General features: G+C 46.1%; 1 protein-coding gene across 4 annotated transcripts in view; it reads right to left on the bottom strand.

The window, feature by feature from the left end:
- Window positions 1-14420, bottom strand: part of LOC122939270 (ATP-dependent translocase ABCB1-like) — a 403390-nt gene that overhangs the window by 198759 nt on the left and 190211 nt on the right. For 3 of the 4 annotated variants that reach the window (XM_044295338.1, XM_044295337.1, XM_044295339.1), the window contains one exon: window positions 7227-7331. The exons of the other annotated variant lie outside the window; for it this stretch is intronic. In XM_044295338.1, the coding sequence (XP_044151273.1) occupies window positions 7227-7331 (105 nt within the window). The remainder of the gene's footprint in view (window positions 1-7226; window positions 7332-14420) is intronic. 4 annotated transcript variants of the gene reach the window in all.

Below are 14420 nucleotides of genomic sequence, written 5' to 3'. Positions count from 1 at the left end.
TAAAAGGGTATATTAGATTCAAGGTGCAGATAGGGTCATTCTCAATAACTTCACACACACGCTACTGTGCATATCCCAGTCTAATTCTGTCAGTAAACCTATACCAGTCACCCAGCGCCTAAATACTAGGCCTCAAATTTATATCCAGCTAAATCTGTCGTTACTGCTGTGGCTGGTCAAGTTATTTAGTGTCCGTCAAAGCACATTTTTTGTTCTGGGTTGAAATACAATTCCCAATTTAGTGATTTCCTAATTTAGTGGTTTCTGCTGTATCAGGCCTACTTTAAATTTATCCCTAAAAGGGTATATTAGATTCAAGGTGCAGATAGGGTCATTCTGAATAACTTCACACACACGCTACTGTGCATTTCCAAGTCTAATTCTGTCAGTAAACCTATACCTGTCACCCAGCGCCTAAATAATAGGCCTCAAATTTATAGTCAGCTAAATCTGTGGTTACTGCTGTGCCTGTATTAGTGTAATACGGTACCTAAATAGATAGCCAGATAGTGTTAATTGTCTTTAAAAAAAAAAAACAGAATTTGAATTCAATACATTGGGTCAAATAATATTTTTGTTGTTGTGGTGGAAAACATCTAGTAAAGGACGCGGACATTGTCGTGGTGGTGTTAGTGGACCCACTGGTGCTGTGAGAGGACGTGGCCGTTCTGCCACAGCCACACGTCCTAGTGTACCAACTACCTCAGGTCCCAGTAGCCGCCATAATTTACAGCGATATTTGGCAAACCAAGCCCATCAGTCTGTCACATCACCCCCATGCATACCAGGGAAACTGTCTGAGCCTCAAGTTATGCAGCAGTCTCTTATGCTGCATAACTTGGGCATCCACCCAGCCCTTCCCCAGCGGTGAAAGACATAGAATGCACTGACGCACAACAACTTATGTTTCCTGATGATGAGGACATGGGAATACCACCTCAGCATGTCTCTGATGATGACGAAACACAGGTGCCAACTACTGCGTCTTTCTGCAGTGTGCAGACTGAACAGGAGGTCAGGGATCAAGACTGGGTGGAAGATGATGCAGGGGACGATGAGGTCCTAGACCCCACATGGAATGAAGGTCGTGCCACTGACTTTCACAGTTCGGAGGAAGAGGCAGTGATGAGACCGAGCCAACAGCGTAGCAAAAGAGGGAGCAGTGGGCAAAAGCAGAACACCCGCCACCAAGAGACTCCGCCTGCTACTGACCGCCGCCATCTGGGACCGAGCACCCCAAAGGCAGCTTCAAGGAGTTCCCTGGCATGGCACTTCTTCAAACAATGTGCTGACGACAAGACCCGAGTAGTTTGCACGCTGTGCCATCAGAGCCTGAAGCTAGGCATTAACGTTCTGAACCTTAGCACAACCTGCATGACCAGGCACCTGCATGCAAAGCATGAACTGCAGTAGAGTAAACACCTTAAAAACAAGAAAGTCACTCAGGCTCCCCCTGCTACCTCTTCTGCTGCTGCCGCCTCTTCTGCTGCTGCCGCCTCGGCCTCTTCCTCCGCCTCTGGAGGAACGTTGGCACCTGTCGCCCAGCAAACAGGGGATGTACCACCAACACCACCACCTCCGTCACCAAGCATCTCAACCATGTCACACGCCAGCGTTCAGCTCTCCATCTCACAAACATTTGAGAGAAAGCGTAAATTCCCACCTAGCCACCCTCGATCCCTGGCCCTGAATGCCAGCATTTCTAAACTACTGGCCTATGAAATGCTGTCATTTAGGCTGGTGGACACAGACAGCTTCAAACAGCTCATGTCGCTTGCAGTCCCACAGTATGTTGTTCCTAGCCGGCACTACTTCTCCAAGAGAGCCGTGCCTTCCCTGCACAACCAAGTATACGATAAAATCAAGTGTGCACTGCGCAACGCCATCTGTGGCAAGGTCCACCTAACCACAGATACGTGGACCAGTAAGCACGGCCAGGGACGCTATATCTCCCTAACTGCACACTGGGTAAATGTAGTGGCAGCTGGGCCCCAGGCGGAGAGCTGTTTGGTGCACGTCCTTCCGCCGCCAAGGATCGCAGGGCAACATTCTTTGCCTCCTGTCGCCTCCTCCTCCTACTCAGCTTCCTCCTCCTCTTCTTCCACCTGCTCATCCAGTCAGCCACACACCTTCACCACCAACTTCAGCACAGCCCGGGGTAAACGTCAGCAGGCCATTCTGAAACTCATATGTTTGGGGGACAGGCTCCACACTGCACAGGAGTTGCGGCGGGGTATAGAACAACAGACCGACGAGTGGCTGCTGCCGGTGAGCCTCAAGCCCGGCCTGGTGGTGTGTGATAATGGGCGAAATCTCGTTGCAGCTCTGGGACTAGCCGGTTTGACGCACATCCCTTGCTTGGCGCATGTGCTGAATTTGGTGGTGCAGAAGTTCATTCACAACTACCCTGACATGTCAGAGCTGCAGCATAAAGTGCGGGCCGTCTGTTCGTGCTTCCGGCGTTCACATCCTGCCGCTGCTCGCCTGTCTGCGCTACAGCGTTACTTCGGCCTTCCCGCTCACCGCCTCATATGCGACGTGCCCACCAGGTGGAACTCCACCTTGCACATGCTGGACAGACTGTGCGAGCAGCAGCAGGCCATAGTGGAGTTTCAGCTGCAGCACGCACGGGTCAGTCGCACGACGGAACAGCACCACTTCACCACCAATGACTGGTCCTCCATGCGAGACCTGTGTGCCCTGTTGCGCTGTTTCGAGTACTCCACCAACATGGCCAGTGGCGATGACGCCGGTATCAGCGTTACAATACCACTTCTATGTCTCCTTGAGAAAACACTTGATGATGGAAGAGGAGGTGGCCCAGGAGGAGGAGGAGGAAGAGGGGTCATTTTTAGCACTTTCAGGCCAGTCTCTTTGAAGTGACTCAGAGGGAGGTTTTTTGCAACAGCAGAGGCCAGGTACAAATGTGGCCAGCCAGGGCCCATTACTGGAGGACGAGAGAAGGACGAGGATGAGGAGGAGGTGGAGGAGGATGAGGATGAAGCATGGTCACAGCGGGGTGGCACCCAACGCAGCTCGGGCCCATCACTGGTGCGTGGCTGGGGGGAAAGGCAGGATGATGACGATACGCCTCCCACAGAGGACAGCTTGTCCTTACCTCTGGGCAGCCTGGCACACATGAGCGACTACATGCTGCAGTGCCTGCGCAACGACAGCAGAGTTGCCCACATTTTAACGTGTGCGGACTACTGGGTTGCCACCCTGCTGGATCCACGCTACAAAGACAATGTGCCCACCTTACTTCCTTCACTGGAGCGTGATAGGAAGATGCGCAAGTACAAGCGCACGTTGGTAGACGCGCTACTGAGAGCATTCCCAAATGTCACAGGGGAACAAGTGGAAGCCCAAGGCCAAGGCAGAGGAGGAGCAAGAGGTCGCCAAGGCAGCTGTGTCACGGCCAGCTCCTCTGAGGGCAGGGTTAGCATGGCAGAGATGTGGAAAAGTTTTGTCAACACGCCACAGCTAACTGCACCACCACCTGATACGCAACATGTTAGCAGGAGGCAACATTTCACTAACATGGTGGAACAGTACGTGTGCACACCCCTCCACGTACTGACTGATGGTTCGGCCCCATTCAACTTCTGGGTCTCCAAATTGTCCACGTGGCCAGAGCTAGCCTTTTATGCCTTGGAGGTGCTGGCCTGCCCGGCGGCCAGCGTTTTGTCTGAACGTGTATTCAGCACGGCAGGGGGCGTCATTACAGACAGATGCATCCGTCTGTCTACAGCCAATGTGGATAAAAAAATGAACCAGGCATGGATCCCACAGGACCTGTCCATCCCTTGTGCAGATTAGACATTAACTACCTCCCCTTAACCATATATTATTGTACTCCAGGGCACTTCCTCATTCAATCCTCTTTTTATTTTCATTTTACCATTATATTGCGAGGCAACCCAAAGTTGACTGAACATCTCCTCTGTCTGGGTGCCGGGGCCTAAATATATGCCAATGGACTGTTCCAATGTTGGGTGACGTGAAGCCTGATTCTCTGCTATGACATGCAGACTGATTCTCTGCTGACATTAAGCCAGATTCTCTGTTACGGGACCTCTCTCCTCTGCCTGGGTGCCTGGGCCTAAATATATGCCAATGGACTGTTTCAATGTTGGGTGACTTGAAGCCTGATTCTCTGCTATGACATGCAGACTGATTCTCTGCTGACATGAAGCCAGATTCTCTGTTACGGGGCCTCTCTCCTCTGCCTGGGTGCCTGGGCCTAAATATATGCCAATGGACTGTTCCAATGTTGGGTGACGTGAAGCCTGATTATCTGCTATGACATGCAGACTGATTCTCTGCTGACATTTAGCCAGATTCTCTGTTACGGGACCTCTCTCCTCTGCCTGGGCCTAAATATATGCCAATGGACTGTTCCAATGTTGGGTGACGTGAAGCCTGATTATCTGCTATGACATGCAGACTGATTCTCTGCTGACATGAAGCCAGATTCTCTGTTACGGGACCTCTCTCCTCTGCCTGGGTGCTGGGCCTAAATATATGACAATGGACTGTTGCAGTGGTGGCTGACGTGAAGCCTGATTCTCTGCTATGACATGCAGACTGATTCTCTGCTGACATGAAGCCACATTCTCTGTTACGGGACCTCTCTCCTCTGCCTGGGTGCCTGGGCCTAAATATATGCCAATAGACTGTTCCAATGTTGGGTGACGTGAAGCCTGATTCTCTGCTATGACATGCAGACTGATTCTCTGCTGACATGAAGCCAGATTCTCTGTTACGGGACCTCTCTCCTCTGCCTGGGTGCTGGGCCTAAATATATGACAATGGACTGTTGCAGTGGTGGCTGACGTGAAGCCTGATTCTCTGCTATGACATGCAGACTGATTCTCTGCTGACATGAAGCCAGATTCTCTGTTACGGGACCTCTCTCCTCTGCCTGGGTGCTGGGCCTAAATATATGACAATGGACTGTTGCAGTGGTGGCTGACGTGAAGCCTGATTCTCTGCTATGACATGCAGACTGATTCTCTGCTGACATGAAGCCAGATTCTCTGTTACGGGACCTCTCTCCTCTGCCTGGGTGCTGGGCCTAAATATATGACAATGGACTGTTGCAGTGGTGGCTGATGTGAAGCCTGATTCTCTGCTATGGGACCTCTCTCCAATTGATATTGGTTAATTTTTATTTATTTTATTTTTATTCATTTCCCTATCCACATTTGTTTGCAGTGGATTTACCTACATGTTGCTGCCTTTTGCAGCCGTCTAGCTCTTTCCTGGGCTGTTTTGCAGCCTCTTTAGTGCCGAAAAGTTCGGGTCCCCATTGACTTCAATGGGGTTCGTGTTCGGGACGAAGTTCGGGTCGGGTTCGGATCCCGAACCCGAACATTTCCGGGAAGTTTGGCCGAAGTTCTCGAATCCGAACATCCAGGTGTTCGCTCAACTCTAGTTTTACACAATGTCTGAGAGCCATAGTTTTTTCAATTTTTGGGCAATTATCTTTGTTAGGGTAAGATTTTTGTGGGATGAGATGACGGTTTGATTGGCACTATTTTGGGGTGTGTATGACTTTTTGATCGTTTGCTATTACACTTTTTGTGATGTAAGGTGACAAAAAATGGCTTTTTTTTCACCTTTTTTTTACGTTATTCACCTGAGGGGTTAGGTCATGTGATATTTTTTTTTTTTATCAGCGATAAATGTGTTTGTTTTTTTTTCCTTTTTTTAATTAATTTTTTGACCCAGAACCACTTGGTTCTTGAAGATCCAGTGGGTTTGATGTCTGTATAATACAATACAGTACACTATATAGTGTACTGTACTGTATTTTCACTTTACACTTAGTCTGATCAGACTTCTGCCTTTAGCAGAAGTCTGATCAGAGTTAGCCTTACCATGGCAAGCCAGAAGCCTGTGAAGGTGTCCGGTTGCCATGGTAACCATCGCTTGCTGCCACAACAGAGCAGCGGGTGATGGGGAGGAAGGGGGCCCCCTCCCTCTGTGATCCCGTGAAGAATCGGGGGCTACAACGGCACAGCAGCCCCCGATGGGAGAGTGAGGGAGCTCCCTCCCTGTTAACCCTTTCCATACAGCGGTCCCTATGGACCGCGACATGGAAGGGGTTAAACGGCTGACATATGTGAGTACGGATGTCAGCAGTTTCAAGCAGAGTGTCATTAATGTGCTGACACTCTGCTAACCGCTCGGCCATCCTGAGAGAGGGGAACGGGCGGATGATCGTGTGCCTGCCCACCCTCCCAGCACTGCCCACACTGCTCGCACCTCTCCCCCGCACAGCCCGCCGGCAGATAACAATAAGGGCTGCGGGTGGGGTTCAAAATGAAAAGTTAGGTCATTTTGAAGTTTATGACTTTGTGACCGCGGGGATCAGAAACTACCGAAAGCGCTGCAAACCGCATGTCTGAATTGACATGTCACAGGACCCCTTTCGGTATTATCACCAGGCTCTGAGCGAGAAGCAGGGGAAGGGTCACCTCCTAGCTAATCCCTGACCTCTCTCCCTGCACTGCTCAGCTCACAGGCAGACCTTCATAGTAGGAATGCTGTGTGCTCATGCCTGGGCTAATACACCCTAACTTCCCTGAGATGGGAGAGAAGATACCAGCACAACTAAAACAGCAAACAACAAGAACAGGAACCACACTTATCTTAACAGAGCTGGGACAGAAAACCTTCCTTGCTTGCTTCCTAGACCAGACTGATTTCTACCGCTCAGAGCACTGGAATTGAGAGCCATTTAAACTAATGACCCCACCCAGTTCATCTGATGGGAGGCGGATCCAGCACGACTCCAAAACAAACACTAAAGACGTGCTGCTATTCTGGCCGACCTCCGCACATAGTCAGAGCCGGGCATGACAGGGACGTATTTTGTGTTGCTGGCAGTATTGTGTTATGGACTGTGGTATTTGGCTCTATTGGGGTGGTATAATGTGCCACAATATGATATTCCTGGCCCTGCATACGTATGTTGTCCCTGCTTTCCATCAATTTGGACCCGACTACAAAATGGGGCAACTTTTAGTTTTTTTTCCAGGGCCACTATAATTTGCCAGTCCGCCCCTTGCATCAAGCAAATTTAAACACACATACTGCAGAAGTCTATGGATTTCCTTTGCATAACGCATATACTGTATGTATGTTTATTAATGCATATTGTGGTGTCCTTTATTACATGATCATATATAATAAATAATTAATATTTAAATATGTCTTACCATGATGACATACCCTATACAAATGGAAAATCCCAGGACTACAAATGTTAGTAATGCTTGATTAATCTTTTGAACCTTTTGGATCGGGTCTCTTTCACCAAATGTCTGAAAAATCAGAATGAAGAACATTTCTATTAAGTTATTCAAAAATGCTGATTTTATTCACAATAGAGCTAGTTAGTGAGCAATTTATAAAACTAGACCCAGGAAACATGCACCATAGGTTGACATATGGAAAGTAGAGATGGCCTTGCTATTTGCCCGGCGGTCATTTTGCTGCGAACTTTGCTCTTTCGGGGGTTCGCCGAACAGGCTAACATATGGTGATGTCAGCCAGCACCATATTCTTTTGCATTGTGCAGAACTTTGACCCATAACATATCCATCAGGTGGTACAGGACAGCCAATTGAGACGTTTCAGCACATGGACAAACCACCTACCCTATTAATAAACCCGATTTGGCAGCCATTTTACATTCTGTGTTTTGCCAGTGTAGGGAGAGGTTGCTGTGTGGAGCAGGGACAGCCTGTTAGGGACACCAAACGCTAGCTAATAGGGCCAAAAAATCTTTTTAGGGACTGGTATAGGTGTGCTATCGATAGGTGACATACTGAGGGGTGTGATATACCTATAATATACTTTCTAACATAGAAAGTATATTATAGTGCATTTGTATTGTCTAGCAGTTGTGTGCAGTTCTGCTGTGATACTGCAGCTAGATAGAGGGACAAACGCTATTGGAATAACGAATTGCAACTGGCATGATATACCTGTTGCCACCCAAAAAAAAAAAAATGATTAAGGGGTGTGATATACCTATAATACACCTTCTAACATAGAATGTATATTATAGTGCATTTGTATTGTGCAGCAGTTGTGTGCGGTAGTGTTGACCGCGAATATTCGAATTGCGAATTTTTTTCTCGAATATCGCAATTTTGAAATCTTCATGCGATTATTTCGTATTATATTACTCGCATCCCAATTTCGGCTTTTGCAAATGTTCTTAATATTGCTCTAACGTCTATATCTAAACGAATATTCTAAAAGACGAAGTTAGAGCAATATTACGAAATTTCGTAAAATACACATAGATTGTATTTAAGCTAATATACTGCTATAGTAATATTTTTTAATAGTGTACATATTTTACAAAACTTAAGTTCAGAAGAGTCAAAAAAAAAATTGAGGAAAAAAAAGGGATTATAGCACTATATTAGCTAAATTACAATCTATATGTGTATTTTACGAAATTTCGTAATATTGCTCTAACTTCTTCTTTTAGAATATTTGTAATATTCTAAGAGACGAAGTTATAGCAATATCACGAAATTTCGTAAAATACACATATTAGCCTAGCCATAGTCAATTAGTATAGGAACGTTGCCTTATACTATCAAGATAAATAATCGCAATACACGAAAAATAAATCGCATATTATTCGCGATAATTGGAATAATTACGAATATTCGATTTCGACGAATATAACACAAATATTCATTCGAATATTCGCGAAATATCGCGAAATCGAATATGGCACCTCCCGCTCATCACTAGTGTGCGGTTCTGCTGAGATACTGCAGCTATATAGAGGGACAAACGCTAAATGGGATAACTAATTGCAACTTGTGTGATACACCTGTTGCCCCCAAAAAATGATTAAGTGGTTTGAAATGCCTGCTTCCACAAAATACTGATTGAGGGGTGCGATACACCGGCTTCCACAAAATATTCAAAATATTGATTGAGGCCTGCGATGCACTGGCTTCCACCAAATATTGATTAAGGGGTTTGATATGCCTGATTCCAGCAAATAATCATTAAGGGGTTCTAGATACCTGTTTCCAAAAAATACTGATAGAGGGGATCGATATACCGGCTTCCACCAAATATTGATTGAGGCCTGTGATACACCAGCTTCCACCAAATATTAAGGGGTTTGAAATACCTGGTTCCAGCAAATACTCATTAAGGGGATCTATATACCTATTTCCAAAAAATACTGATAGAGGGGATTGATATACTTGCATACACCACATATTGATAGAGGCCTGCGATACACCGGCTTCCACCAAATATTGATTAAGGGGTTTCATATACTGGCTTCTAGCTAATACTCATTAAGGGGTTCTATATACCCATTTCCACAAAATTCTGATAGAGGGGATTGATATACCAGCTTCCACCAAATACTGATTGAGGCCTGCGATACACCGGCTTCCACCAAATATTGATTAAGGGGTTTTATATACCAGCCTCCAGCAGATACTCATTAAGGGGATCTCTATACCTGTTTCCACAAAATACTGATAGAGGGAATTGATATACTTGCTTACAACACATATTGATTGAGGCCTGCAATACACCGACTTCCACCAAATATTGATTAAGGGGTTTGATATACCAGCCTCCAGCAAATACTCATTAAGGGGTTCTATATACCTGTTTCCACAAAATACTGATAGAGGGGATTGATATACATGCCTCCACCAAATATTTATTGAGGCCTGCAATACACCAAATTCCACCAAATATTGATTAAGGGGTTTGATATACCAGCTTCCACCAAATATTTTTTGAGGCCTGCAATATACCTGTTTCCACAAATACTGCTCTTCTATAGGGACTTTGTCACAGGGTCATTTTGAAAATGACAGGCAGAGGAAGAGGCAGGCCATTCCACAGGGGTGGTAGGGGTCGGACAGGTGCACCAGGCCGGAGCCTAAGTGGGAAGTTGGAGAAGGTGCATGCAATTATGTCAAAGGACTGCCCAGAGTTGATTGAGTGGCTTATTCAGCCTTACGCTTCTGCACCCTCCTCATCCTCTGTATCTGCGCCCTCCTAACTCTCTGCTGTGTGCACCCCTAAAGACACCACCACCACCATTGCCCCTCCACTCGATTCAGAGGAATTATTTTCTCATCTATTCCCAGACCTTACCAATGCACAGCCATTCTTGGCATCGGATGAGGAAGAGGAGGTAGCAACAGCCGCCACCCAGCGGTCTGACGACAGTACCCAGATCAGCCCTAGGACGGAGGTCCCCGCTGTTGCTGCCTACTCCGAGATCTCTAATGTCAGTGGTGGGGAAGGTGACGATGATGAAGTGTCGATGAATGTCACATGGGTACCCACAAGAGAGGAAGAGGAGGGGAGTTCAGAGGGAGAGACAGAGCAGCATATATGGGGTAGAAGGAGGAGAAGCAGGCAGAACTTGCAGTGCGCAGGAGGCAAAAAGCAGACTGCAAATGTATCTGGAGCAAGCCATCCACCATGCACTGTCACATCTGGGGCGCATGGCTCCGCAGTGTGGGCTTTTTTTAACGTGTCAGCTGCTGATAATAGTGTTGCCATCTGCAGCCTGTGCTGTCAACGCACAGGGACGACCGCCTTAAGACTAATTCAAAGGTTTGTATAGCCACTGAGTTATTCCAATGTATCTGCATAGCGCCACTTGCTGTTTGTTCTTTTTTTTATTTTTCTGTCCACCTTGATGAGGTGGACACCCATGCTAAGTTCCATCCTTCAACTCTTTCCAGAACTGTGATAGGGAGAGAGCTGCAGCTGAAATGAAATGCCTCCAGCTTCAGCAGAAAGATTTCGATTTAGCAGAGCAATCGGAGCAATAAATAAGGAGATCTCTGGATCCATTTGAAGTAAGGGGATGGTTCTAGCTTTATTAAAAGAGATTGTCATGTACTACTGTATATGATGTCTGATTTTCATTTTTTACATTTATCATGGAATAACACCTTTAAAGGAATAAGTGCCAGAGGGTCAGTAAGCCACTCTTCATGGGTCAGGGTATCTAGATGCAGGGTGGCAGATAAATATTTGGGTAATTCATTGTTCATTAAAAATCAAAAAAGGATTTAAAGGTATTAACCACCTCCCGACCGCCTAACGCGCCGATGCGTCCGGGAGGTGGTTGATTTGTTCCTCCTGGACGCATCGGCGCGTCATCTCGCGATACCCGAGATTTCCTGTGAACGCGCGCACGCAGGCGCGCGCGCTCACAGGAACAGAAGGTAAGCGAGTGGATCTCCAGCCTGCCAGCGGCGATCGTTCGCTGGCAGGCTGGAGATGTGATTTTTTTTAACCCCTAAAGGTATATTAGACGCTGTTTTGATAACAGCGTCTAATATACCTACTACCTGGTCCTCTGGTGGTCCCTTTTGTTAGGATCGACCACCAGAGGACACAGGTAGGTCAGTGAAGTCGCACCAAACACTACACTCCACCCCCCACCCCCCCCTGTCACTTATTAACCCCTTATAAACCCCTGATCACCCCATATAAACTCCCTGATCACCCCCCCTGTCATTGATCACCCCCCTGTCATTGATCACCCCCCTGTCATTGATCACCCCCCTGTCATTGATCACCCCCCTGTCATTGATCACCCCCCTGTCAGGCTCCGTTCAGACGTCCGTATGATTTTTACGGATCCACAGATACATGGATCGGATCCGCAAAACACATACGGACGTCTGAATGGAGCCTTACAGGGGGGTGATCAATGACAGGCAGGTGATCACCCATATAGATTCTCTGATCACCCCCTGTCATTGATCACCCCCCTGTCATTGATCACCCCCCTGCAAGGCTCCATTCAGACGTCCGCATGATTTTTACGGATCCATGGATACATGGATCGGATCCGCAAAACACATGCGGACGTCTGAATGGAGCCTTACAGGGGGGTGATCAATGACAGGCGGGTGATCACAAATATAGATTCCCTGATCACCCCCTGTCATTGATCACCCCCCTGCAAGGCTCCATTCATTCGTCCGTATGATTTTTACGGATCCATGGATACATGGATCGGATCCGCAAAACACATGCGGACGTCTGAATGGAGCCTTACAGGGGGGTGATCATCCCATATACACTCCCTGATCACCCCCTGTCATTGATCACCCCCCTGTAAGGCTCCATTCAGACGTCCGCATGTGTTTTGCGGATCCGATCCATGTATCCATGGATCCGTAAAAATCATGCGGATGTCTGAATGGAGCCTTACCAGGGGGGTGATCAATGACAGAGGGTGATCACCCATATACACTCCCTGATCACCCCCTGTCATTGATCACCCCCCTGTAAGGTTCCATTTAGACGACCGCATGTGTTTTGCGGATCCGATCCATGTATCCATGGATCCGTAAAAATCATACGGACGTCTGAATGGAGCCTGACAGGGGGGGTGATCAGTGACAGGGGGGTGATCAATGATGAAGGTGATCAGGGAGTCTATATGGGTGATCACCCCCCTGTCATTGATCACCCCCCTGTCATTGATCACCCTCCCCTGTAAGGCTCCATTCAGACATTTTTTGGGCTCAAGTTAGCGGAAATATATATATTTTTTTGTTTGTTTTTTCTTACTAAGTCTCATATTCCACTAACTTGTGTCAAAAAAAAAAAATCTCACATGAACTCGCCATACCCCTCACCGAATCCAAATGCGTAAACATTTTTAGACATTTATATTCCAGACTTCTTCTCACGCTTTAGGGCCCCTAAAAAGCCAGGGCAGTATAAATACCCCACATGTGACCCCATTTCGGAAAGAAGACACCCCAAGGTATTCCGTGAGGGGCATATTGAGTCCATGAAAGATTGAAATTTTTGTCCTAAGTTAGCGGAAAGTGAGACTTTGTGAGAAAAAAACAAAAAAAATTAATTTCCGCTAACTTATGCAAAAAAATAAAAATTCTATGAACTCGCCAGGCCCCTCATTGAATACCTTGGGGTGTCTTCTTTCCAAAGTGGGGTCACATGTGGGGTATTTATACTGCCCTGGCTTTTTAGAGGCCCTAAAGCGTGAGAAGAAGTCTGGGGTCCAAATGTCTAAAAATGCCCTCCTAAAAGGAATTTGGGCACCTTTGCGCATCTAGGCTGCAAAAAAGTGTCACACATCTGGTATCGCCGTACTCAGGAGAAGCTGGGCAATGTGTTTTGGGGTGTCATTTTACATATATGCCATGCCCCTCACGGAATACCTTGGGGTGTCTTCTTTCCAAAATGGGGTCACTTGTGGCATAGTTATACTGCCCTGGCAATTTAGGGGCCCAAATGTGTGAGAAGTACCTTGCAATCAAAATGTGTAAAAAATGACCGGCGAAACCCGAAAGGTGCACTTTGGAATATGTGCCCCTTTGCCCACCTTGGCAGCAAAAAAGTGTGACACATCTGCTATCGCCGTGCTCAGGAGAAGTTGGGGAATGTGTTTTGGGGTGTCATTTTACATATACCCATGCTGGGTGAGAAAAATATCTTGGTCAAATGCCAACTTTGTATAAAAAAATGGGAAGAACTTTTATCAATCTGTTAGTTAGGTGGGCGTTGGCGTAAATGTTATGCAAGTTCAGTGCACCAGCACAGCATATGTGCATTTGTGACAGTCAACTACAAGCTTTAAATACTGCAGTTATATTCAGGGTTAAAAAAAACACAAATTTTTTGCAAGACCCTACATTTGGGGCCTTTGCTGCATTTGTTACAGTCAAATACAAACTTTAAATACTGCAATTATATTCAGGGTTTAAAAAAACACAATTTTTTTGCAAGATAATACATTTTGGGCCCTTTGCTGAATTTGTGACAGTCAAATACAAGCTATAACTACAGCAGTTATATTCTGGGTTTAAAAAAAAACACACATTTTGTGCAAGACCCTACATCTGGGGCCTTTGCTGCATTTGTCACAGTCAAATACAAGCGTTAGATACTACTGTTATATTCTGGGTTTTAAAAAATCACCCATTTTGGGCAAGATAATACATTTGCGGCATTTACTGCATTTCTGACAGTCCTATTACTATTTTTTAACAATAGGTTTTTTATTTAATTATAAAATAGGTTACAAGTACAAAATGAGGTAGTACATGAAAGTAGGGTATCGACAATTTACAATCAATATGGCATATGTAATTATAAGTAGATTACAATATTTGCATAGATACAGTAGATGTAATTTGTAGTAATTTAGCAGATATAATTAAGAAATAGTATCTAGCAGAGGATATAAGTATTTAAAGGAATATAATAAGGCTTAGCTAAGTAGGAATCATCCCCGATCTGATGGATGAATTTAAAGGGATCTTACACAACTTGTGGTTAATCCATCTTTCCCATTTTTTAGTGAAAGGAACTTTGGCGTTTCTGGAGGAGGCCCAAGACCCTTCATA

This window comes from Bufo gargarizans, chromosome 5, assembly GCF_014858855.1.
Source record: "Bufo gargarizans isolate SCDJY-AF-19 chromosome 5, ASM1485885v1, whole genome shotgun sequence".
Classification (NCBI taxonomy): Eukaryota; Metazoa; Chordata; class Amphibia; order Anura; family Bufonidae; genus Bufo; species Bufo gargarizans.
The sequence above is the reverse complement of the archived record's forward strand: the minus strand, read 5'-3'. Positions and strand labels throughout refer to the sequence as shown.